Consider the following 24918-nt stretch of genomic DNA (forward strand, 5'->3'; position numbering starts at 1 on the left):
GATGGGGAAACTGAGGCAGGGGGTTGCCAAGAGGAGGGCTCAGAAAAGCTCTGCCCAGCAGGACTGTGTGGGATCCAACTGCTCCTGGCTTGGGGTCATGTCATGGTAATGCTTCCTCAAGCCCCATTTCAGATGGCGGTGCAGAGGTGAGTGCACAGCTCTGCCCACGCAGCTCGAGTGGGGATGAGGATGAGGATGGCACAGGCACTGCTGGCCGTGGCTCCACAGCACGCCTGGCTGGCTCATCCCTGCATTAGCCATGTTTTCTGTGACCTAGAAAACTCCAGCTGGCGCACACGAACCACTGTGCTCCTTATTTTAGAATTAACCTAAAAACTATAGAGGAAGATTAAACTGGCATAAGCTCCCTCTACATTGGACTGACCATCACAAAAAAATAACCACCCCTGTTCCTTCTCTGGAGTCACATTAGGGCTTGGAGGGGCTGTAGCAGTTGTCACTTTCCCCACTGTCTGTCCTGAGCTCAGTGAAGGGCTCTTGCTGCTGAACCCAGACTTGGGCTTGTATTGTTCTAGGTCTGGTCTAACCCAAAGGTCGTATTTATAATTAGGACACACTGATGAAATGGTTCTGACCTGTCAAACAGAAACACCCTACTGCAAACAGGAGTTTAGACTTGTTTGCAACTCTGTGGTTATTCTGAGCAATTAGTCCATAAAGAAGTCTGAAGGAATTGGGGCCCTCTGAAACTGAGAAACTGGTTTTAAATTTGGGGGAAGGAGAGGAATGCTGCTGGAGATGGGTTAATGCTGGAACAAGTGAACCCCTCTGCTCCTATTCAAACCCTTTCCAAACTGGAGAAATTTGGATGCAGGCTGGGTACCACAGTGTGTTCAGTGGGGAAGAGCAGAGGTGTGGGATGGGTGGGAGGCAATGGGGAGCACTTCCTAGGGTCATATTGCTGCTGGATGGTAAAAGCCCCCCATAGCACCATTCCTGGGCTGCTCAGGGCTCTGGTGTGATGCTGCCTGAGGGACCACAATGCTGCTTGGACCCTGATCCCTCCCAACCACCAGGCAAACCCCGACTCCACCCCAACTTCTGCTTCTCTGAGATACCAGAATGAGGCCCTTCAGGAGAGCTTATGTATCCTGCCCAAACAGGCCCTAATTCCAGGGGTGAGTCCTGAGCAGGGGGAACAATAAACCTTCAGGTTGAGAGATCTAAATCAAGCATTTATTTTCCCTACCCCGCTCTAAATTAAAATTTTTTTGTGTGTTCCTACTTTCATGTTGCGCTCTTGGGTCTGGCATAGTAAATGTGTACATTAATTTTAATTCTGCTCTTAAAGTGTAGCTGCTGGGAACTGCAGCAGGAGGGTCAGATGGTGCCTTTCCTCGTTGTGTTTGCTCTCTGGCACCCAGCTGACAACTCCAGCCAGCACTGAGCGAGCCTGGGAGGCTGCGAGTCCCCCTGGCCCCAGCTGGGCTGTTTGTTCTCTGCTGGGCACCGAGCCGGGGAGAAAAGCAGCATTTTCCTCCCTGTTTTGAGTTTCTCCTCCCTGCTGGACTTTCTGTCTTTGTTGAGGAGCAGCTGAGCCACGAGAAGAGGTACGAAGGAGCCCCTCTTTCCCTTCCTCCTAGGCTGACTCTGCTCGCCTCCGGTTGCTGGTTAATATTTTTTGCAGCAGGGGCAGAAGGGACGGAAGAGGAGGAGGAGGACGACGAGGAGGAGGAGAGCATCGGAGGAAGGCAGGGGCCCCACGGCCATCACAGCAGGGAAAGCCAGCCCAAGTGAGACTCACTGGTGAGTGGATCCCGGTGGGAATGTGCCGTGGGCTGTCCGGGAAACTCCTGCGGTGTCAGGGGATTTCCGAGTGGGAGTTTGCAGCTTGGCTGGGCTGTGGGGGGACCGTAGGGGTGACAGTGAGTGTTTTGGAGGCCACGTGGCAGCAAGCTGGGGGTCTCAATGGGGTGATCTATGGGACAGCCCCTGGCCAAGGCTCACGTGGGAGTGGGACAGTGCTGGCCTGTGAGACTGCGCTGCACCCCCTTTGTGCACCCAAAACCGTGTGCCAGGAGTGAATCCTGAGCCATGTCCTCAAACAGGACCTGCATGCAGGGTCCGCAGGGGTTGCAGTGTCTGCAGGCAGGATCTGCCCCCATTTCCACCCCCAGCAGGCATTGCGCCACTCTCTGATAGGGAGCAAACCTGGCACCTTCATTGTGGCCAAACAGTTCCTGAATTCCAGCGTGGGGTAGAAAAAAGTGATTTCTGGAGGCGTGAGCAAACACAGGGTTGATGTGCCCTGGGCATTCCCAAGCCCCTTTTTTAAGGTGGGGTACCCTCTGAAGGTTGGGAGCTGCAACCAACACGTGCAACCAGGATTCTATTTCCCAGGGGCAGGGATGTAACCCAGGGCTCGTTCAGCCCCTGCTCAGCTCCCAGAGATGCTGCTCCCACGGAGGCAGTGGTGAGGTGAGCAGCCAGGCTGTCCAGGGATCCTGACCCCTGCCAGAGAGATGATTTTGGGAATCTGCAGGTGATGTCCTACGTGAGCTGTGCCTTGCGGGCAGCTGCCCCCCGCCTGCCAGCCCCCTGGAGGAGCCCCCGGTCCTTCAGCAGCGCCACGGGGCCCACGGCCAAGAAGAGTGTCCCGTACCAGAAGACCCTGCAGGAGGAAGGCCCCGGGAGCGGGGAGCCCAGCCGGCCCCCGCCATCCTCGGCCGAGGTGGTGGTGGTTGGTGGGGGCAGCCTGGGCTGCCAGACCACCTATCACCTGGCCAAGATGGGGGTCACCAACGTGGTGCTGCTGGAGAGGGACCGCCTGACCTCGGGCACCACTTGGCACACGGCTGGTGAGTGGGTGGGCACTGGGATGCCCATGATTTGGGTGGGATGCCCATGATTTGGGATGTGCCGTTGTCCCTGGAGTGAATCTGTTGCACAGGCTGCATCTGGATGTGCTGGAGATTTTGGGCTTTAAATATGCAGAATTTCAGCATTTCTAGTTTTTTTTTTTTTTTTTTAAATTCGTGTGGCCAAAGGAAAAGGAAATATTTTTTTTTCCCACAGTTTTTCTTTTCCTTCTTTAAGTACTTTTCTTTGGCAGGGAGGAGGAGCTATATAAGCTCTTTTGTGTTTTGTCACTTTTGGGGTCGTCCACTCTCCTTTTTCCCATTTATTTAACGCTCAAAGAAAACAGAAACCGATGGTTTGTAGCGCTCCCACGTATCCACGAGATGGAGCAAGAGCCCCGCAGGGTGACGCGGAACACGCGTGGGATCCCGGGGCTCCCTCTGCATCCCACTCCGGGTGATGGAGGGGTGATGGAACCCTGTCCCACGCGTGGGCTGTGTGTGTGTGTGTCCCCAGGTCTCCTGTGGCAGCTGCGTCCCAGTGATGTGGAGGTGGAGCTGCTGGCGCACACACGGGATGTGGTCAGCCGGGATCTGCCGGCGGAGACGGGGCTGCACACGGGCTGGGTGGAGAACGGGGGGCTCTTCATCGCCTCCAACAAGCAGCGCCTCGACGAGTACAAAAGGCTCATGTCGGTAGGGAGAAGCCCCTCTGTGCGTCCCCCACCTGGGTGGGCTGTAGGAGGTGCCATTTATTTGGGAGCAGGGCTGGGGGGTCCCCAGGTCTCCGAATGTCCCATCCCTCGCTGCCTTCCCACCCAGAGAGCTGGGAGTGGCCTGGATGTGCTTCCAGGGCAACCTCCTGACTTCCATAAGGCTGCCAAAATCTGGCAAAATGCTCCAAGGTCAGCAAAAGTAAATCCAGCTGTGGATTTTTGACCATTCAGGTAGTGGCAGCATCATTTTTCCAGCTGCACGGGCAGCAATACGGGGTCATATTCCCTGAAATCTGACCAGACCATCCCATCCCACACTGGACTTAGGGTCTGCTTTGGTGCAGCTGTTGCCTCACCAGGGAGATGAACATGTCCTGGGGGTCTCTTCCTCCAGCAGCAAGTGATGAGCAGAGCTTTTGTTTCCTGCTTCAGCTCCCCGTTTTCTTGTGCATTGGCAGCTGGGGAAGGTGTATGGTGTGGAGTCCTACGTCCTGACCCCATCACAGACTAAGGACCTGTACCCACTGATGAACATTGATGACCTGTATGGCACCCTGTACGTCCCCAAGGATGGCACCATGGATCCAGCCGGGACCTGCTCAACTCTTGCCAGAGCAGCAGCTGCCAGAGGAGCTACGGTAGTTCTTAATTAGTAATTGCTCGTTAATGCCTGTTGATCCTGGGAGGAGATTTCATCCCCTCCTTCTCCATCTCCTTTCCCACTAAGGCAGAACTGCTCCTGCAGAATCAGATCTTTCCCAAGAAGGATGTTGTCCTGTTGCTTGGGTCACAGTGACAAAGCTGGCACAGATATCTTAAACCATGAGGTCCAGGAAAAATACAGAGTGGAAAAAAGACCTTTAGGAGCAAGACAAGGCACCCAAGGCAGGGAGATGGCCATTGCCAGGCCACTGCTTAGAATAATTTTTCCCTCCAATCTGGGGTCTGGATGTCAGGTGAGGTGGGTTGTCCCCCTGCCCTTGTGACTGTGCTGCCCTTCCTGTGCCACCAGATCATTGAGAACTGCCCAGTCACCGGCATCCAGGTCAGAGCTGATGATTTCGGGGTGAAGAGGGTGTATGCAGTGGAGACAGCCCACGGGACCATCCAGACCCCCTGCGTGGTGAACTGTGCAGGTACAGGGCGCCAGGCACGGGGGGGAACTGTGGGATAGGGGCTGTGGCCGCAGGGCTCAGGTGGTGGCTTTGCCTTCTGCGAGCCAGAAGGTCTGCAGCAGTCCTTGTCCCCTGGTCTGGGTGGGCTGCAGGACAGCTTTCTGGGGGGGTGTGGAGGACGGATGGGGGCTCAGCACGGGGTTGCTCTCTCGGCAGGTGTGTGGGCACGAGCCCTGGGCCGGCTGGCCGGCGTGCACGTGCCGCTGGTGGGGATGCATCACGCCTACGTGGTGACCGAGCGCATCGAGGGCATCCAGGTCAGCGCTGCGGGTCGGCTCCTCTGCTCTGGGGGGCAGTGCTGGTGAGGCAGGAAAGACCCCCTTTCCTAGGACTCCCAGGCCTGTGGGACCCCACTCTGTTCCTGCCTTCAGTGTGGGCGTGTGCTGCCAGGTTGGGCTGTGCACCTGGGGGAGTGCACACCTAGCAGGGCTGTGAGACCACCTTGAACAGAGTCAGAGTTAATATTTAACAATTTTACAACCAGCAAGATACTTCTTTTTTCTTCTTTTTTTTTTTTTTCCTCAGTAGAATTGTCATAGGATCTCTGCTGTGCTTGGGTGTCTGATAGCAGCATTCATAAAGATCCCACTTTCTGAACAAGCCCCAGTCCCAAGAGGCAGAGGTGTAGCTCTCCAAGCATTTCTTAACTGTCCCAAAAAATCTGTTCCTGCCGTCCAGCTATGGAGAATTGCTCAGGAGTTGAAGGAGGCTTCATTCTCTCAGGCACCAGCGCTTTGAGGGTGACACATTAATTAGTTTCCATCCCACTGACACGGTCTGTGTCTGACCTTTCAGTATGAGGTGCCTCACTGTAAAAAGTGCTGTCTGTGATTACATTTCTATCCCAGTAACTCCACCGCGCTGTGCACAGAAAGGAAGACTTTTCAGAGAAGAGGCTGCAGCTTGCAGACCTCGGTGCCTCTTGTTCAAACCACCTAATTCCACTTGTCAACATGGATTGCAGTAGGCCCTACAGCAGTACTTCCATGTTATCTAAATGTTTCTCCATCCATTATTCAGGAGAACAAATCCCTCATTCTTCGCGCACCACTGCCCGCGCGTTGAGCTGCTGCCTCCTCCTGCAGAGGCGGGTGGCGGAGGAGGGATGTTTTCTGAGCTAGGATCAACCATGGGGGCTGCTCTGGCTCCCCCAAGCTCACACATCTGCATAAGCCTGTGGTTTCACCAGCTCTGCTAGAGCTGAGCTGGGCGCCTTCCTCTTGGGTCAACATGGGCACCCAAATTTCAGGGCTGAGGGAACACCCAGGGAGTTGTTGCTGCTCCTATCCTCAGCAGGTCACTGCTACAGTTGCCCACCCTCTGTCCTGGACCTCCATCTCATGCAGGGGTGTCCTCGTAGTTCTCACTCCCCTCTCTCCCCGCTTTTTAGAACATGCCAAACGTTCGCGATCACGACGCCTCGGTCTATCTCCGTCTCCAAGGCGATGCCCTTTCCGTGGGTGGATATGAGTCAAACCCCATCTTCTGGGAGAAGGTGAGCAGTGCCAGGAGGTTTTCGGGGGGAACAAGGCAGGTTTCCAGGGTACCCACCTCAGAGGGATGGGCACAGGCGTGAGGGCCTCAGCCCCGGGGTTCTGTGGGTACCAACCTCTGTGGGGCTGGTGGGGAAAGCACAGGAGAGCATCTTCCCTTTGGGTCTGTCTGTGGCACAGATAGGCAATACAGAGGTAACAGGAATGAGATGAAAAGGCTGGGCTGGGGAAATTCAGGGGCCGCTGTGCAGTTGCCGCCCTGTGCATCATCCCTTTATCCAGGTGCAGGTGCCAGAGCTGAGAAGTTCTTACAGCAGCAGCTGCACACTATTCTGTGTCCTGATTCCTGTTTCCCACCTTCAGGTATCTGAAAAATTTGCTTTTGGCCTATTTGATCTGGATTGGGATGTTTTCATGCAACACATCGAAGGTGCCATCAACAGAGTACCAGTGCTGGAGAAAACGGGCATTAAATCCACTGTCTGTGGGCCAGGTAACGTGGCTGTGGGGGCACCACGGTGGCTGGGTTCCACCCAGGAGGCAAAGGGAAACTTCATAACCTGGGGAGAAGGAAAACTCTCTGAAGGCAGAGAAAGTTCTGGTGGTCTGGCTGCAGTGGTGTCATCTTCCAAGGGGTGGCATTCCAGGCTTAGCCTGGGTGGAGAAATAGAACCGTGGATTCATAGACTCACAGAATGGTTTGGATTGGATGGATTTTTAAAGGTCATGTAGTTCCAAACTCCCTGCCATGAGCAGGGACACCTTCCACTGGATTAGGTTGCTCCAAGCCCTGTCTGACCTGGCCTTGAGCACTTCCAGAGACGGAGCAGCCACAGCTTCTCTGAGCAACCTGTACCAGAGGCTCACTACCCTTATTGTTAATAACTTCTTTCTTATAATTTCTTATAATCTTATAGATGTCTTATAATCTTATAGATTTCTTATCATCTAAATTGACCTTTTAAAAAAATTTCCCTGGGGAGCTTTTTGCCTCGGTCCAGTCTGCGTGTGAATAGCACAGATTTACAGCCATTGTTGTGGCCACTGGACTGGAAAATCGAGGGGCAGATTTTTTTCAAGCAGTGACCATTGTTTTACCAAGTGTTTTCTTATATAATTATTTTGGCTGCTTTGTTCTGGGCCAGTGAAATTAGACTCACCTAGATTTACATCCTAGGCTGCCTGGTGTGGAGTTAAAGGCCACAGTATTGCTGCAGTGGCAGCTGGAGGTGATGCCAGCCATCGAGCCCGAGCCCTGCACACTTGGTTTGGCCTTAAAACCTACCATATGCTAAAAAAGAAACTGTAATAAAACTCTTCTTCCTGAGGCACTTAAAGGGAAACCCTTGAGGCCCTTATGGTTGTGTGAGGGGAAAGTAGGGCACATCTCCTGCCCCGTGGCTGATCAAACACGACGTGTACAAGGTGGAGACCTTGGCCCTGGGTCCGGTGGTTTGATTACACTGCGGTGTGAGCAGAGCTGGTGGAGAGCTGGCTTCTGGTAGATGAATGTCTACCCTTTGTAGTGCAGTAATGTCATTTCCAAAGGGTCAGCTCTCCTCCTTTTCTCCTTCTTGATTTAAACCGGCAGTTTGCGACAGCTGAGTCACGCTGGGCTGAAGCAAATAGCCAAGGCTTGTCCTCTCTGCTGTGGGAAACGGTGCCAAGATCTCTGGGAGCCCTCACTGTCCATCCCAGGGCAAAGTCAGCTGGGCTGGAAGGAAGGGGAGGTGCTTTGGGTGTTGCTCCATTAACTTTAGTGAGTTTGTAACCTGGTGTATCAGTACAGAGATATTGGCACATGAGGAGCTGCTCTGGTGACAGTGGAAATATTCTGGCTCTGCTCAGTCTTCCCTCTCTCCTTTCACATGGATGGATGAACCGCCATAAAACAGAGAGGAGGATTGCACCCCTCTGTCAGGGTGCTTTGCTGTCCTCCTTGGTGAGGATTTGCATAGGGACTGTGGCTGGTGGCCCTGTGGAATAGCACTGGCAGCTGGAGACATCATTAGCACAGGAATCTGGGGAGACATCAGCAGCAGTCCCTCAGCTGAACAAAGTAGTTCAAAGTCATGAGATTTCCCAGCAGAAGTCAATGAAGGTGGAATACAGTCATCATGAAATGTGGCTCAGACACTGAAAAGGCAACAAACAGATCAGTGCGCCCCCTTGACTGGGGGACTGGGAGACAGAAGGAGCTCTCTTGTGCAGCTTCCGTTGGGGGATTCATTTTGTTTCCCAAATTTTCAGTTTAACTCCCAAGCTGGAAAGTGCTTGGTGTTGGTCCCGTTCTGGCCCCACTGATCTCTTTGGGAGCAAGATGAGGTCAGCACAGGAAGCTGCAAGAAACCTGTTCCTGAATTGTGTGATGTGTCCCCAAAAGCCTGGCCTGGCCTCACTGGCACATCCCCTCTGTCTTGCAGAGTCGTTCACAGCCGACCACAAACCGCTCATGGGGGAAGCTCCAGAAGTCCGAGGGTTCTTCCTTGGCTGTGGCTTCAACAGCGCTGGTAAGAGAGACCCAGAGGAATCACACCTTGGACATCATATCCCAGGCAGAGCCCAACACCCACAGCTGTGCTTGGCCTTCTGGCCTCATCTGTATCCTCGCCTCTTCCCCCAGGGATGATGCTGGGAGGTGGCTGTGGGAGGGAACTGGCTCACTGGATCATCCACGGGCGGCCGGAGAAGGACATGTACGGCTACGACATCAGGCAAGTCCCGCTGCCCGTCCCAGCTCTCCTTCACCAACACCCCTCCATCCTTGGGTGGCCCCTGGGGACAGTTTCAAGGCAGGACTGGCTGCTGGCACCGGGAGTGGGTGTCCTGGCAGCGTCTGCACCACCGCCTGTGTCCCTCCAAGGAGCTGGAATCAATTACATGCAGTGGCTTTAATGAATTTACACAGGGGGTTTATCTCCTCCGCCTCATTCCACTTCCACGCAAGCGGCTTCCATCAGGCACAAGGAGATTGCGGTGATGGGGAAGGACGGGCTAATTACGTTTGGGTTTTGTTGTTGTTCAATTAGTGCCGTGCCTAATCCTCTAAGTTAATAACTGGGGGGGATGATTTCAACAGCAGAAATATTAGCTTTGCCTCCCTCCACAGCACCACACGGGCCGAGAGTTTTGACTGTGCAGATGTTGGCTCAGTAATTGCTTTTGACTTTCTTGATTGTCTTTGATTGGGTTTAGGCTTTCTTACAGGGCTGTTGGTGACAGCAACCACCTTGCCGGGGACAAAGCTTTGAAAATGCTGTTGCCTTAGTGGTAAAGCTGTAAATGCCCTCTCTGACTCAGGCTGGGGGAGTGGGGTGTTGGCGTCTGCAGGGATCAGTGGGAGATGCCTCCAGCTCCCTTCCTTTAGCAGCTGGGCTAGGGATGGGATTGTAGTGATGGAGAAATCCCCAGGTTGGACAGGCACTGGACTGGCACCACCACAGCCCTTTCAGGGTGACCCCAGCCCTGCTTGGAGCAACTGGGGTCTTTCCATGCCTTGCACCTGGATGGAGCATCCCCCATATCACATCTGCCCTGCCATCGAGCTGTCAGTCCCATTTTTCCCCTTTGGCTGATGATTACTAAGCTCCTCTTTAAAGAACTCACTTTTCTGCACATTTCAGTATTTATCCTCTCAAAACACTCGCTTGTAAATATTTCATCTGGCAGCTGTTGCCCGCTTGCTGCTGTCAAAAATTCAGCCTGTTGGTGAAGGGACCGGGGCTGAAGGGGCAACCAAGGGTGCCAGTGACATGCCATGTGTCACCTTCTGCTTGTCCCCTGACAGCAGAAGAGGCAGCTGCTCTCACAGAGAGCCCGTGGGTGCTTTTGGGGAGCATCACTTGCATTTCTTGCAGAGCTCAGCCCCGGTGCCCTGCCTCTCCTCTGAACCCACTCAGTGAGGAGGGAAACTCAAAATATCATTTTTAAAAACCACTGCATAACCTAGAAATGACATTTTGTCTTGCTTTTCGTCCCCTGCCTGCCTTCCTTTCTCCAGCCCCAGGAAAGGTGCCACAGTGCCCAGGGCTGCTCTCCATGAGTTATAGGTCTCTGGTAATAACAACCTGAGCGTGTGCTGAGCTGGCACATTCCTTCAAGGAGCTTTTCTGTTTGAAAGATGAAAATATGTCAAACGAATTTAAAATGATTTGGGTTTTATTTATATTTCAGCCCGGGGAGAATTGGATGAAAAATGTAAAGAATGTCCAGGGCTCATTCCCTCGTTGGGCTGCGTTTGAACCCAGAGTGTGCTCTGAGGCTGGCAGGGCAGAATTAATCTCAAGTTTCTTTTTTTTTTTTTTTTTATTTCCCCCCTCCAGAAGGGGTGTATTCTGCTCTCAGTTACTCTGGGGTAGCGCTAGAAGCTGGATAGGGACACTGACTCTGATTGCCAGCACTGTGGCATGGCCAGCACCAAGCCCTGCTTGGTTCCTCTGCTCTCCTACCCGTGAAGCTGGTGCAGGAAATGGCAATTTTTGCACCTCAGCAGCTGCATCCACATCTGGGTCTGGTCTAGAGGAGGCACCCCAGGAGCTGCTGGGCCCATGGGGACGCTGCTCTCTCCCTGCCTTCCAGGAGGTTCCACCACTCCCTCACCGACAACAACCGCTGGATCCGGGAGCGGAGCCATGAGTCCTACGCCAAGAACTACTCCGTCGTCTTCCCCTACGATGAGCCACTGGCAGGACGCAATATGAGGAAGGACCCCCTGCACGAGGTGAGGACATTTTGCCATGGGAGACCCTCACAGCATCCCTGCAGCAAAAAAGAAAGAGGTCACAAGGAGTGGCTGCAGCTGTATCACTCCCCAACACGTCCTGCTGCATCTGTGGTCCCATCTATCCATCCTGGGGAGATCCCTGCCTATCCCAAAGCTCACTGAGTGCACACTGTGAGGGTGCTGGGGCCATGAACAGTTTAATAGTAGAGATGCCAGGCTTTCCTTTAATGCTTAACTTGGCAAAATAGGTTAAGAGCTCAGTGATGACCACCGGGCAAGGGAAAAGTGGAGACAAGAGTTCAGAGGCTGAGCCGATTCACTGCCAGCCCAGCTCAGGGGCAGCTGCCAGGGCTGAGGATGCCAAATGCTCACAGGAATGAATCTCCTGCCACTGCTCACCATGTCCTGCTCACAACTCAGCAGCAGCTTCTCCCCAAAACAGAGGCCAGGACATGAGGAGGGATGTGGGAAGAGTGGGGAGCAGCTGTGCCTCCACAGAGGTGGTTTTGCCAGCACCCTCTAAGTGGTTTTACTCCCTGAAGCCACCAGCCAGGGCTTCCCGCTACTCCTACCTTTGCCAGCCACTTCCTTGCACAAATCTCTGCAGGTGAGCACCCTTTAGATGTAGCACTTGAGAGAAAAACCCAGTTTCCAGCATTTTGCAGCACCAGCAGCATCGCAGCCACTGCAGCTCAGAGCTCCCAAATCACTCAGCACCCCCAGGGTGCTTGGAGTGACTCAGCATCAGTGTCTTGTCCCACCACATCAACACCAGCCCCAGTCCCAGCCCTGGCAAGGAGCAGCCACATTTCCCAAGCTCATTTCTGCCTGTCTCTGATTCATATCACACCATCCCTCTTCCAGTGGAGAGCAGAGGCTCAAGCAGTAAAACAGACATCCCTGCCCTCCAGCCCCCGGTGTTTGGTTGACAGCTCAGTTGTTTTCTGTCACTGAGGATGCAATTTACTTTTTAATAGCATGTCTAATAAGCAATGCCCATTTGACTGACAGCCTGGTATTTATCCATGCAGCTCCAGAACATGTGCTGTGTTTTATAAATAGGCACTGAATCATTTTCTGAAATGTTCAACAAAATCTATTCTTTTCTGAACAGAGGCCCCAAACAAAAATATCTTAATGGATCCCTAATTAATTGCGTGCAGAGAGATTTTCCTGAGAGCACAGAGAAGGAATGAGAAGGTTACTGTATAAATCTTAAATGTTATTATATAATTACTCTGTGAACATCAGGGGGAATCTTGCTCTGTGGATGTAGCATGTCTCAGTCAGTAATTCAGGTACCACAGCGCAGTTTTCTGGGGGTGCACAGCTGGGCTGCCTCTCGACCACCCTTGAGGCAAATATCCTTCTTGACGCGGGGGGGGATAAAAATCAGGCAATTTGCAGGCAAGTTTGCCACTGTTTTAAAGGACAAACTGCAGCTCTTATTTTGGCTGCTGACAGCCAAAGCCAAGGGGTCACAAGTCTGATCTGGAGCATGAACCCGCACCTGAGGAGGGCAGCCTGGACGCTGCTCAAAACACAGTGACAAGGCTTTTTAAAAACCATTTGTTCCCGTTTCTCCTGGGTAGGAGCTGCTGCGACAGGGCTGTGTTTTCCAGGAGCGGCACGGCTGGGAGAGGCCGGGCTGGTTCAGCCCCGGGGGTGCAGCCCCGGTAAGAATGGCACTTTGTTTTGGGGGGGTGTTGAGCCTGCAAGGCACCAGCTATGCCCAGGGGGTGTGCCCAGAGTGTGTGATATGCTGCAGTAGTTGCATGTCCCCAGAAAGGGTCTATAAGAGCTTTCGGGCTTTATTTCACCGTAACAGCAAAAAGAAGGAGATCTGTGTGTGTATGTTGTGTCTATCTGTCTGCCTCTCCCTCTGCAACAGGCAGCATCTGCCTGCAATGCCCCCAAACAACAGGTTCTGATACACTGAAAAAAACAGTGGGCAGGGATGCCGGGGAGGGGACCCATCACCACAGCCAGGTCCTTCGTGGACCCACTTCTCTCCTGGGGTGGTGTGAATATAACTAGGAGACCCTTGGCTTCGGCCTCACATCATCTTCCTCACTGTCCCCATCCTCCCACTTCTTCCCCCAGGTCCTGGATTATGATTACTATGGTGCATACGGCCGGGAGCGCCACAAGGATTACACCTACAACCGCCTGCTGGGCGACGAGTACACCTTCGACTTCCCCCCTCACCACGACGTTGTGAGTCCAGGGGTGACAGCCCCACCTTTCCCCTGGTCAAAACTACAGGGCACATCTGGAACTGGGGCGGTCAGAGGCAGCAGAACCTGCTTTGGGTGGAGTTGGGGAGGTTCAGAGGGAGGGGAAGCAGCAAGCTTCATCTAAAATTGGGGAAAAACGTTCCAAAAGGATTAAGAGAAATGTGTGGACCATGCTTGGAAACCTCAGTGGAGAGGCCACAGGAATTATGCTGCTGCTTTCCTAAATGAAAGTGTTGATAGCAGCTTGGGGGGCCGGGGGGGGAAATCAATTTGATGAAATTTAATTGTTATTAATTGTAACTGTCACTGCGTTAGTGAGGTAAGGAATGGGACTGAGCATACAGGATTGCTTGTCAGGCTTGCTCCATTTAACACTTGATTTTTTCAGGAATGTTTTGAAGCTGTACGGCCTTTAGAGGCACCAGAAAACTGTCCTGGTATCATTTCCCATTATATAAATGGTTTAATTTGTGTTTCCCTTCGTGGGGTGAAAGCAAGGCTCAGCTTCGGTGCTGTGTTTGCTTTAATTGTAGATCAAGAATGAATGCTTAACATGCAGAAATGCCCTGGCTCTCTTTGACATGTCTTATTTTGGGAAATTCTACTTGGTTGGACCTGAAGCTACAAAAGCAGCAAACTGGCTGTTCAGTGCTGACGTGAGCAAAGCACCAGGTACCGGCTCAGCCCCTCGTTTCAGCTGCATGCCAGGGAAATCCCACCCCAGAAAACCCCATGGGGGCCTAAACAGGTTTTTATTTTGAATGCTGCTCTTGCAGAGGGTATGGGAAGCACGTGGGAAAGTCTGCTTTCCCTGTCTTCACAAGACTGGATTCTGCTTTTTTGTACAGAGTCTCAGTGCTCTGAGCTGGGGGGGGCGGGGAGGGGGGTCTGGCCCTCTGGATCACAGCTGGAGATGCGATGGGTACTGGAGTAAATCAAGCACAACCCTCACCAGCTGTGGTTTGCTGTTCCCTTCGCCGGGGCTGGGAGGCAGCTTATGGCATTTCCAAGGGTGAAGATTCAGCTCCTTACACAGCAAAGAGGAAAAATCTGAGTTTCTTTCCCCCCTCCTGGTGCTGGGACACCTCAAGATCTATCAGGGCGGGGTCAGGCAGTGGCAGCTGATGGAACGATGGGGACAACTCTCCCTGCTACCCACCTGCCTCTGCCAGGGCCAGGGCTCCGTGCCGGGCAGGCTGATGGGCAGCAGCACCCGTGTCCTTCCCACAGGCTCCACCGTGTACACCTGCATGCTGAACAAGCAGGGGGGTGTGGAGAGCGACCTGACTGTCAGCAGGATCAGCCCTGGAGACCCGGCCTCCCCCCTGGCCCCTGCTTTCGAAGGTAAAAGCCCCAAGCATGGCGGTGCTGGAGGTGGGAGCGTTTCTGCAGGCACTGGCTGGGTTCACCTTCCTGCAGCTCAGCTCCCAGCCTCTCCCACTGCATTTTCCACTCAAACACCTTTCCAGTTCCAGGAAGCCATGGTGGCAGGTTTGTTCCAGCATCTCCTCCATCCCTGCCACGCTGGAGGGGCTGCAGGCGTGGGGGTTATTGCATTTCCCTAATGGCAGCCACCTGGCTTTTTCCACCTCTGTCCTTCAGTCCCTGTAACCTGATTATCGCCCCTGTCCCCGGGGCCCTGCGCTGCTCATCGGTGTTATTGGGTTTGTCCAGCCCTGGGTGGCGGCTCTGACCTCTGTCCGAGTCCTTATCAGCTGCAATAAAGAGGAATTGAAAGGGAGCAGAGCAGCCCAGAGGGCAGAAGTGGCATTAGGCAGCTGAGGAGGAGGAGGAGGAGGAGGAGGCTGAGCTCAGCTCCAGCAGCACAGCCAGGGACTGGGGCTGCCACCAGACAGGGGTGTGCATTTGTGCCCACAGAGCCCTGTTCCCACACCGTGTCACCTTCAGAGGTGCTGTGGGGACAAGCTCACCCCCCCTTTCCCCAGCAGCTTGGGGTGCCAGCGAGATCTTCCATCCCCGTGGGAGAATCCTCCTTCCCTCTCGTCTGGGGCACTCGCAGAGGAAGGAGGGTGATGGGAAGCGGATGGCAGAGCTGCGGGGTTTGTGTCGGGCGATGGAGGAGTTTAATCACAGCAAAGTCTTTTTTTTTTTCCCAATTACAGTAGGTGGCTGCACTTATTATCATTATGACAGATTATCAAAGAGCAATTTTGTAGTGGCAGGAAAGACAGAGGGAAGATTGATTACATATTAATCAGCTCTCAAACACCATCCTTGGGGATTTTTCCACCCAGGATTAGCAATGAGATGAAATTCCTCCTTGTGTACAGTACAGCCCCTGCACTGGTTATGGCTCTGTCGCTGTAGCATTCCCTGCTTCCACCTGTGGCTCTCATTTCCCTTCACACTTAAGGGTCTGTTCTGTACAGGGAGAAAAGTGCAAATGCTTTTGCTCTTGGTCTCTAGGGACAAAGAGTTTTCTTCCCTTCCTGTGATGTTCACACACACAGAGGCACCTCTAGGTTTCAAACAGCTTTTTTATACGTTTTCTTCTTTGAGGTGTTGATGGCTTTCACTGTGCTGAGCCCCACAAAGGGCAGCAAAGCCTCCCTTGCCCCAGAACCATTTAACCCCCCTGCTGTGTGCACGCTGGAGAGGCTCAGGGTTCCACCTCAGGCTCTGGAAAGCAAAACCAGCCTGGAGCTGAGCTGGGCATCACCCCCAGCCCAGTACTCCTGACCCTGAAAGGCTGCTGGGGGGTATCTTCCAGGGGATGGATACTACCTGGCTATCGGCGGGGCCGTGGCCCAGCACAACTGGTCCCACATCACCTCTGTGCTGCAAGACATGAAGCTCCAGTGCAAACTCCTCGACTGCTCGGAGGAGTTGGGCATGATGAGCATCCAGGGCCCTCTGAGGTGAGCATGGGGAGAACCTGACCATGGAGAGATGCAGGGAGGGAGGGAGGGATGTCTCAAGATACAGGTCCCCACGTTGGGCAGGGCTAGGTGTGATCCCCATGGCAATAGATGATGGAGTAACACTCCATTTTCCAGGAACTGGAATTTCTTTTGACATCATTTGCACATCACCCACATCAGCTTCTCCTTGGAGTGAGAAGTCTGTCTTGCTGGCAGGATGAGAGAGCAGGTTTTAGGGATAACCTTGTGTCCTTTCAGCTGTCCTTTCACCTCACCCACTTTGCTGTTTCCCCACAGCCGCGTTGTCCTCCAAGAAGTGCTGGACACCGACCTCAGCAACGAGGCCTTCCCCTTCTCCACCCACAAAATCACCACGGCTGCAGGATGCACGGTAGGATGGAGCCCTTGAGCTCCTCAGGGAACACCCACCAGCCTGTGCAGCCAAGCCAAGCCCAGAATCACAGACTGGTTGGGGTTAGAAAGGGCACTAAAGCCCATCTCGTTCCAACCTCCCTGCTGTGAGCAGGGATACCTTCCACTAGACCAGGTTGCTCCACGCCCTGTCCAACCTGGCCTTGATGGGATGGGACATCCACACCTTCTCTGGGCAACACATTCCAGTCTCTGGATGTTCTCTGTTAGGGAACCTCTCTGCCTCCACGTTATTGCAGGGAGGTTTTGGTGTGTTTTTTGTTGGAAAAGGCCAAAATCCAGTGTGGGAGCAGGATGTTCCCCTCCCTGACTGCCTGTCAGGTGCCAGCCTGCTCTCCCAGACCTCCCAGTGGTGTCAGCCTTGGCTGAGCTTGGGGAAGGGACATGGTGACTCATGGCTTTGCAGTGATGGCAGAGGAACGAGAGATGCCTCCCATGGATTAGGGTGAGCACTGGTGATGAGATTTACCTGACACTCCAGACACTTTCCATTTCCCCCTAATCACAAAACAGAAAAAGGGATGATTTAATGCAAAGCATGTCAGGTGCTGGCAGTAAGGGCTGGGCAGCCCAGGGAGCCACCGTGTTTGATCACAGGAGAAGTCTGACAGCCTTAAGCTTCCTGTACAAGTGCAGATCATCCTGCATTGCCCAGACTTCAGGGCTCACATCAGCTGTGATGAGAGAAGTTCAGCATTGGTGCTGCTCCATGCTAATGCCTCGGGTGAAGGCCCTGGGTGCCAGAGCGAGGGGACAAGAAGCCCTTTGGAGTGATGGTGATGAGCAGCAGCTCTGCCTGGCTTGGGTGCCTGGTAGGGACCCATGGGTGGGGGTTCTCAGCAAGCTGCTGGAGATGCACCTTGCCCAGGTTGGCAGCCCAGCACCTCTGCCAGGACCTGCAGCCATGGGTGGTATCACTCAGAGGTGTCGAGGGAGGAAGGCTCAACCTAAAGTGGTGTGGTGTCGTTGACTGTGTTGGAAAGAAATGGATCCCAAGGGTTTGCTGGGAGGTTTCACAGCACTGTCTGCCTGGTTAGACTCCTCCATCTCACCTGGTGCAGTGAGAAAAGCGCCTCAAATCCCCCTCCCACCTTACCCAATGCATCAACAGTTATCCCTGGGGAAGGAGGTGATGGCAGCTCTTTGGGGAGTTTCTGTCATGTGTGAGGCTGCTGATTGAGCCTGCTAGAAGCACCCTAAATAGAAGAGCTGGTGACCACAAAGTATCATTTTGTCAAAGGAGGAATGTCCTGGGAAAACCTGCTGCTGGCAAGTTTGGGAAAAGCTTTTGCTTGGTTTCCCAGGAAGCTCTGCCTTCCCATTGATGTTTATCCCATATGAAATATTCCTTTTGTTGCAAAAACACCCTTTGGAAGAGAAGGTCAAGTTCGGACCCCATGGGAAATCTGGGCAAGCCGCGGTCCCAGGGCATCCCTTTCCCTCTGGAGGGGCCGGGTGGCAGGAGGGACCATGCCGAGCTCTCACTCTGGCTCTCGTGCCTGTGCCTGGTGGGGGATGAAGGAGGTGAAGGTGCAGCAGTAAATCTTGTAAAAGGCAGCAGGAAAGCTGGGAGCTGGAGGCAGGTTGGATATGAGTGAAATTGGGTTAAGCCACGTGCGGCCACTTTTCATTCAGAATTAGAGTGGCTTTAATTCGACTGCAGCTGGCTGCTGAAGGGATTGCTGCTAAATCAAATTAGGGCTTCTTGATTTGTGAGCAAGAGCCTGGCCAGGGTTTAGGGTGGTTTAAGTGAGTCACAGATTTTGCCCAAGTCAGATTAATCCTCCAAACCATCAGTACCAGTGTGCCCTGGGCTGGGGTATCAAAGAGACAGTGAGTCCAGTGTCCCTTTGAGGGGGGAACAGTGGCCTGAGGGACTCCAAAGACAATTCATTGATGCAGGTTGTCCAGAATTTTGAATTTTAGTCCCCACTGATGAGTTTTAATCTTCCCTACATCCTCCTTTGACATGGCTGTAGCAAGCTGATATCATCTCATAATAATCTCCTTATCCCCTAGGAAAGGTGTATAAATGTTCCTGTTCTCCAAGGGTGTGATTAGTTTATTTGCATTTCTCTTCAAGTTTATGAAAAAGTAATCCTGTCATGTGAGGAAAAAATAGCTGGTAGAAATTTTGTATCTTCTTCTGAGAGCAAATTCCCTGACTGTCAGAACTGGTGTGGGATGGGGAGGGGGGAGACTCCCTTCCTGCTGCCAGGGCCAACCTTCGGGAGGTCTCCCTTGGTCCCCACTGAACAATGAACACCAGGGACTCCATCCCACACCAAAATTAGAGTGGGAGGATTTCTCAGGACAGCAGGCTGAAGCCTTTGCTGATATTATCGCCTTCCGGGGGGATTAAACTGAACCCAATATCTTTAAAAAGTTATCGCTGAGATTTTCATACATTAACTCAGTAGTTGAACAAAATCAGCTGGAGTGAAAGGAGAGTTCCAGCAGAGTTAATGACTCTGGAAATTACCTACTGGTTTGTGAGTTTATATATAGCGTCCCTCATTGTATTGAACAGCACAGAAAGGTCCCCCTTTGAATTTCACTGCTGGATACAGGGTAAAGTTCAGGTTTTCATTTTCTAGAATGCTTTTGAATTGCTGCTCAAAAACCCAGGAGCTGATGCTATTCCATAGCTCTGGCTGCTATCTAACAGAAAAACCTGTTCCTAGGGAAATTCAGCAGAAAGCCACAGGAGCAGCTGAGCCCAGCCCTTGGCATCACCCTCGGCCTCTGTGGGGGGATGTGGACCCTGACTGGGGCACACAGGTGTGGGGGCAACCTCAACCCCTGCCTGTGCAAAGCTAAGGACTGGCACCCCAATTTTCCAAGGATATCTGTTTTTCTGCTTGCTCAGACAGAGCAGCAGTGGTTTGAGGGGAAGTTTCTCCCAGCAGTAACTTGCTCTTGATAGTAAAGTGCACTTCAGCTGCAGTCACAGACGGGGTTAATGAGCCGGGAAGTTGCCTGTCAGTCCCCAGAGCATCTCCTGCCTCAGAGAAGATGGAAGCTGGCTGCAGCAGCTTGATCTCTGGCTGTTCCCTAATTAGATGACACCTTTGTGTAGAGGAAAAAGCTTCTCTGCACCCCTTGTGTGTGTGCACCTGGAGAAGTGATTGCCAGCCTTTGTGCCTCTCTGCGGGGGCCAGGGGAGTGCTGGCTCCTGGCATGGCTCGTTGGGAGGAGGCTCAAAATAAGTTCCCAAAATCTATGGGTTCCTTCCTTCTCTCCACTCCTATTGTAAAGGTTAAGGCTTCTTACAAGCTGCCTTAAACTCTGTTTGAGGGCATTATTTTTGCAGGGGGATATTAGGGGAAGCAGGAATGGATTTGGGTTCCCTCTGGCCATCCTTACAGCAGAGAGCCCACGCACCCCTCTGGCAATTCTGCCTGTTTTGGGCAGCAGCTGCTGTTGTCTGTTGTTGTTTGTACCTGGGATTAGAGAGCACAGCTGGGACCAGCTCTGGTTTTAGTAAGAGCTCAGCAAATGGCAAAATGCAGCTTCTGCCCCAATGACACCCAGAGCCAGCATGGGCAAGCCAGTCCCAAGGCTGTGGAGTGTGCCCAGCCAACAGGAAGGAAGTCTCTTCTAAGCTGAAAACTGCTCTGTTAAGACTCACAGCTCGCAGTCTGTGGTGTAGCTCTGGAGTTAATCTGTCTCCTGAAGCCGACTATGCATTTGCAGTTGATGTGCATACAAAGGGATAAAACAGAGGGGTTGTGTGGGGGAGGAAGTGAAGAAATACAATGGGATGAATCAGAGGGAAACGCAGCTCAGACTCAAGGGCTGTCTCCAGGGAAGATGCCTGAATCAGAATGGCCCCAACTGGCCTGGAAAGCTTTGGGAATGCAGACTGTTTCACAGGGACAACGAGGAGGATGCAGGCACGCTTGCCTGGGTGAGAAGCTGGGGGAACATGGGCAGGGCAGTCCCAGCATGGTCTGTTCCCCTGGGAGTGCAAGCAGGCTCCATCACCAAGGATGAGATTTCCCCAGAGAAGCACGGGCTCCCCTGTGTTGATCTGCTCATTCCTCTTTGGAGCTTCATGCATTCAGTGTGGAGCTAATTTGGCAGCGTTGCTTTAGGGCACAACATCCGTGGGGGAAAACTTGAGCATCTCCCTGGAGTGAGTGGGATGTGAGTCGGGACACTGGGCTAAACCCCTGCCTGGGAGCCTTTGGGTGCCTTTGCTGTGGCTGCACCACCCCAAGCTGGGAAATCCCTGGGGAACAGCAGCCGTTAAGTGCCCCAAAGCAGGACAGTCCTGCTGGGGACCAGCTTTCCCATCTCAGTGGATCAGCAGAGGGAGAAAAAAGCTCGGCTGGAGCTGGAGCATCACGTCTAACCCCAGCTGGGCTGCCTGCAGCAGCCCTGCCATCAGTGGCCAGGGGGTGCTGACAGAGCCACCTCTGCCCGCTGCCCATCCCTCCTGGGCACTGACGGTAGCTGGGTTTGAGGTGCTGACTTAGGCTGTGCACAGATGAGAAATTCAGCCTGACCCTGCCTTAGAAAGAGCACAGAACTGCCTTCCACCACGAGATGCCCACAGGGTGCCCAGGCAAGCCGGCTTTCCCCCCGACATGGGAGTACGTGTCTCTGTAGCCTCTCCCACCCTGCACAGCCCGGCTCCGTCTCAGGGATGTTTGTCCTCTTGTGTTTACAGGTCCGTGCCATGAGGTTGTCGTTCGTGGGTGAGATGGGCTGGGAGCTGCACGTGCCCAGGGCAGACTGTGTGAAGGTTTACCGGGCGGTGATGCAGGCGGGGGCCCGGCACGGCATCACCAACGCCGGCTACAGAGCCATTGACAGCCTCAGCATCGAGAAAGGTGCCTTGCCTTCCTTACAGCAGCACTCGCTGCTTCTCCTCCAGCCAGGGGAACAGGGCCAAGAGCTTTTCCCCAGCTTCAAGGGTGGGCTAGTGGTGCAGAGATGCTACCAGTCTTAGTGCTGTGCACTGTGATTTCCCCAATATGGGCTTCTCTCAAGGGTACTTTGTCCAGGGCCCAGTGAATGAAGGGTGACAGGGGTGTCCAGGAGGCAGGGGTGATGTCTTGGCCTCCTCCTCATGCTGCTCACCCTGGCAGAGATCACCTGGCTGACCCCCTGCTTGCTCCCCGCAGGGTACAGGCACTGGCACGCAGACCTGCGCACCGACGACACCCCGCTCGAAGCTGGCTTAGCCTTCACCTGCAAGCTCAAGTCCAGCATCCCCTTCCTGGGCCGGGAGGCTGTGGAGGCCCAGAAAGCCAAGGGCATCTTCCGCCGCCTCGTCTGCTTCACCACGGACGAGTGAGTTCCACTGCTGGGCTCCAGCGCCAGGACCAGCACCTTCACCATCGCCACCCACCCTGGGTGTACACACACGGGTGGTGCACACACTCACACACACCCAGACACACACACACACACACACACACACACACACGTGGGGCTCGGTTGCGAGCCAGCTCAGCTCTTTGCCATGCTCCAATTCCACCTCTAATTTAAATCCCACCGCAAATTCCCTTTCAGATGCTTTAATGGGAGCTGGAAACGGCGTGACGGGGAGTGGGTGGGTCTTGTTTCACCCAGAGCAGCGGGAGGTTGTGCAAATTGGGCTGCAGGGGCTTCACCGGTGCCTGGGTTGAGGTTCATGGACCTGCAGGCAATGGGGCAGAGGTGGGCTCTGGTCTCCCCAAACTCCTCTGGCCTGTGGGAGACTGATGTGGGGCTTTGCTGATGGTAGCTCTGCCTTCTCCTCGCAGGAAGGTGCCGATGTTCGGCCTAGAGGCGGTCTGGAGGGACGGCAAGGTGGTCGGCCACATCCGTCGGGCAGACTTTGGGTTCGCCATCGACAAAACCATCGCCTATGGCTACATCCGTGACCCTGAGGGGGGCCCAGTGAGTACAGACCCTCTGGGGATGGCTGTGCTAGTTTGGTTTGAAGCCAAAGGCACAAACCCATTGCTGTCATCTGGGGTGGGAGATGGGGCAACAGCTCCCCTGTGCTTCTCCCGTGGAGGATGGAGAGTGAGGGATGTCACTGGAGAGTGAGGAATGTCACAGCTCAGTGGCAAGGTCACTCTCACCTGCTGTCACTCCGTGAGGTCCCAGCAACGCTCTCTGGCCCCAGCGCTGCCTTGGATGTTAATTGCAACAGAGTGTTTAATTGCAGTAATGAATTAACTTACGTTATAGGGAGCAATGTCCAATAGGAGCAGAGCAAGCTCTTAATTAAGCCTGGGAGACTCCTGGATAGTCAACCAGATGCCCTCATTAAGCAGTGTGCTGTAGTCAGAGGCCAAGGGACCCGTGTGGGGATGGAGGGTTGGGGATGACATCCCCAGGGACCCTCTCTGTGCCAGCCATGAGCAGTGCATATGCTTGTGCTTTCATCCTCTTGCTTGCCTTGGCTTTTAATCCTGCATCAGTGCAAGAGTCCCAGCTCAAGTGGCTTTGTGGTCCAGTTGTCCCTGGGAATCCCCTTTTCTCCCTGTGGTGAATGTTGTTCCTTTCACTTTTCCTTTCCCATTCTCTTTTTTCTTTCCATTGTATAACTCCATAAGTAAAAAAAAAAAACCAAACAACAAAAACAAAAACAAAACAAAAACCCACAAACAAACAAACAAAAAAACAAAATCAAAAAACACCCTAAAAATTTCAAATACTGACAGTTTTTATTTTTTTTTAATAGAGTGCTTTCAACATCTATTTTCCTTCTCTCTGTGCATCCTCTTGGAACGGCAGGGCTGGTTTTTCTGCGGAGAGCAGATCTGTGGGGCGGGGTGGGAGCTTGCCCAGGGATGGAGCTTGGATCCTGGCAGGGGGCTGGTGCCCTGGAGCAACTAATGGGGATTTCTGCACGGCTCTGCCCCACAGGTCTCACTGGATTTCGTGAAGAGTGGCAGCTACGAGCTGGAGAGGATGGGAGTGACCTACCCCGCCCGAGCACACACCAAGTCCCCGTTCGACCCCGACAACAAACGCGTGAAGGGCTTTTACTGAGCAGGTGCTGCGGACGCTGGATGGGGAGAGGGAAGAGCCCATGAGGAGCTGCCAGTAGAATTCCTGGCCCCTGGGTGCCCCAGCTGGCTCCGGGGTCAGATGGAAGAGCCAGGCAGCTGCCTGCAGTGAACTTATCAAGCAAATTTGGGTCAAATTAGAGGGGAGAAGAGGAAGAGATTCTAAAAAGTGCAAAGACTCTGTTGCTCTGTTTCCCAAGTGAAGGAGTGCCGCTGCAGCAATAATTCTTTTCCACGGGTTAATTGCCCTGAAAACAGTGTTTTTGACTGCATATGAAGTGGTTTCAGTTTTTGACTTTGCTGGAAACTCTTTCCCCCAAAATGTAGTTTCGCGCTGCCTGGAAATGAATTTTTTTTAAACTAACTCTGCTGTTAATACAGCTGTAGCCTCCAAACCTGACGAGCCTCTGATCCCTTGCTGTGTCTGTCCTCACTTCATGGGTTGTCACCTTCTGGCTGTGACTGGGGACCCCGAGCTGGGGTGGGAACACTCGTGGGGGCTGTGGAGGGAAGGGGCTAAGGCACAGGGCCATTATCGAGGTTTGTGCTGGGGCTGCTCTGCCTGCTGCAAGGTTTTCCTCTGCCAGTACTGTTTGTGCTTGTGTGTCATAGAATCATGGAATCCCAGACTGCTTTGTGTTGGAAGGGACCTTCAAGATCACCCTCCCTGCCACGGGCAGGGACACCTTCCACTAGCCCAGGTTGCTCCGAGCCCCATCCAACCTGGCCTTGAACACTTCCAGGGATGGCACAGACACAACCTCTGGGCTGCTCCCAACACAGGCAGGACCAGCTCAGCGCTGTGGTGTAAGATGAGCAGTCAGGGCACCCACACCTTGTCCCCACCCTCTGGCAGCAGAGCAGCAGACCCCTTCTGCTCTGCTGGTATCTTCCCCAAGGTCACCTTGGAGGTGGCTCCTTCCAGCTCCCGACAGAGAGGGGTTTGCCTGCAGAGGCTGAGCCGTGTGCTGCCAGCCCTGTGGCCCTTGGCACACAGAGCCAGGCTGGGAGGCATCGGGGATGGTTTTCCATCACACGCACGCATCCCATGAACTCCCTGCTGCCCAAGGGAAGGGTCAGCGACTTCCAACCTGTCCCCACAATTATCCCTTGCTCTGCTCCCCTTGCCTGGCACAGCGAGGGCCTGATCTCTGCTGAAGGTTTCACCCGCCTGAAGAAATAATCTCACTCCACGCTCTCCCCTTTTCTTTCCCTTGACTAGGTTTGCTTGGTTCATACCCTCTTTAGAGCTGATTTCAATTCCTTAACCTCGTGCCGCAAGCGCTACGGGCAAGAGCGTGAACTCTGAAATTGCTTTGGTTTTACTGAAAACATTAAAAAACAAGATTGAGAGGAATTTTTCCCTTGAATAGGAGGCGATTGCCCTCCCTCTGGCAGGCGGAGGGCAGAGGAGGGGGTGGCCACAGT

The 24918-nt window shown here is 53.5% G+C and overlaps 1 protein-coding gene across 3 annotated transcripts; it reads left to right on the forward strand.

Annotated features, from left to right (window-relative positions):
• The first annotated feature begins 1347 nt into the window (after nucleotides 1–1347).
• Nucleotides 1348–23984, forward strand: SARDH (sarcosine dehydrogenase). Of its 3 annotated transcripts, none has more exons than XM_027887190.1 (22): nucleotides 1348–1571; nucleotides 1649–1769; nucleotides 2503–2819; nucleotides 3337–3515; nucleotides 3994–4173; nucleotides 4548–4671; nucleotides 4867–4967; nucleotides 6101–6205; nucleotides 6567–6696; nucleotides 8627–8713; nucleotides 8827–8917; nucleotides 10782–10923; nucleotides 12519–12602; nucleotides 13030–13143; nucleotides 13697–13835; nucleotides 14394–14507; nucleotides 15895–16042; nucleotides 16343–16436; nucleotides 21153–21315; nucleotides 21610–21778; nucleotides 22234–22369; nucleotides 23348–23984. In XM_027887190.1, exons 3-22 carry the CDS (start codon nucleotides 2507–2509, stop codon nucleotides 23471–23473), a joined length of 2739 nt encoding a protein of 912 aa, XP_027742991.1. In that variant the 5' UTR covers nucleotides 1348–1571; nucleotides 1649–1769; nucleotides 2503–2506; the 3' UTR covers nucleotides 23474–23984. The 3 variants fall into 3 exon arrangements, with proteins under 3 accessions (XP_027742991.1, XP_027742992.1, XP_027742990.1); XM_027887191.1 differs by having other exon boundaries at nucleotides 1652–1769; XM_027887189.1 differs by having other exon boundaries at nucleotides 1348–1769.
• The last annotated feature ends 934 nt before the right edge of the window (nucleotides 23985–24918 follow it).

This window comes from Empidonax traillii, unplaced genomic scaffold, assembly GCF_003031625.1.
Source record: "Empidonax traillii isolate 1590-97213 ecotype Southwest subspecies unplaced genomic scaffold, ASM303162v1 scaffold204:size1584377, whole genome shotgun sequence".
Lineage (NCBI taxonomy): Eukaryota > Metazoa > Chordata > Aves > Passeriformes > Tyrannidae > Empidonax > Empidonax traillii.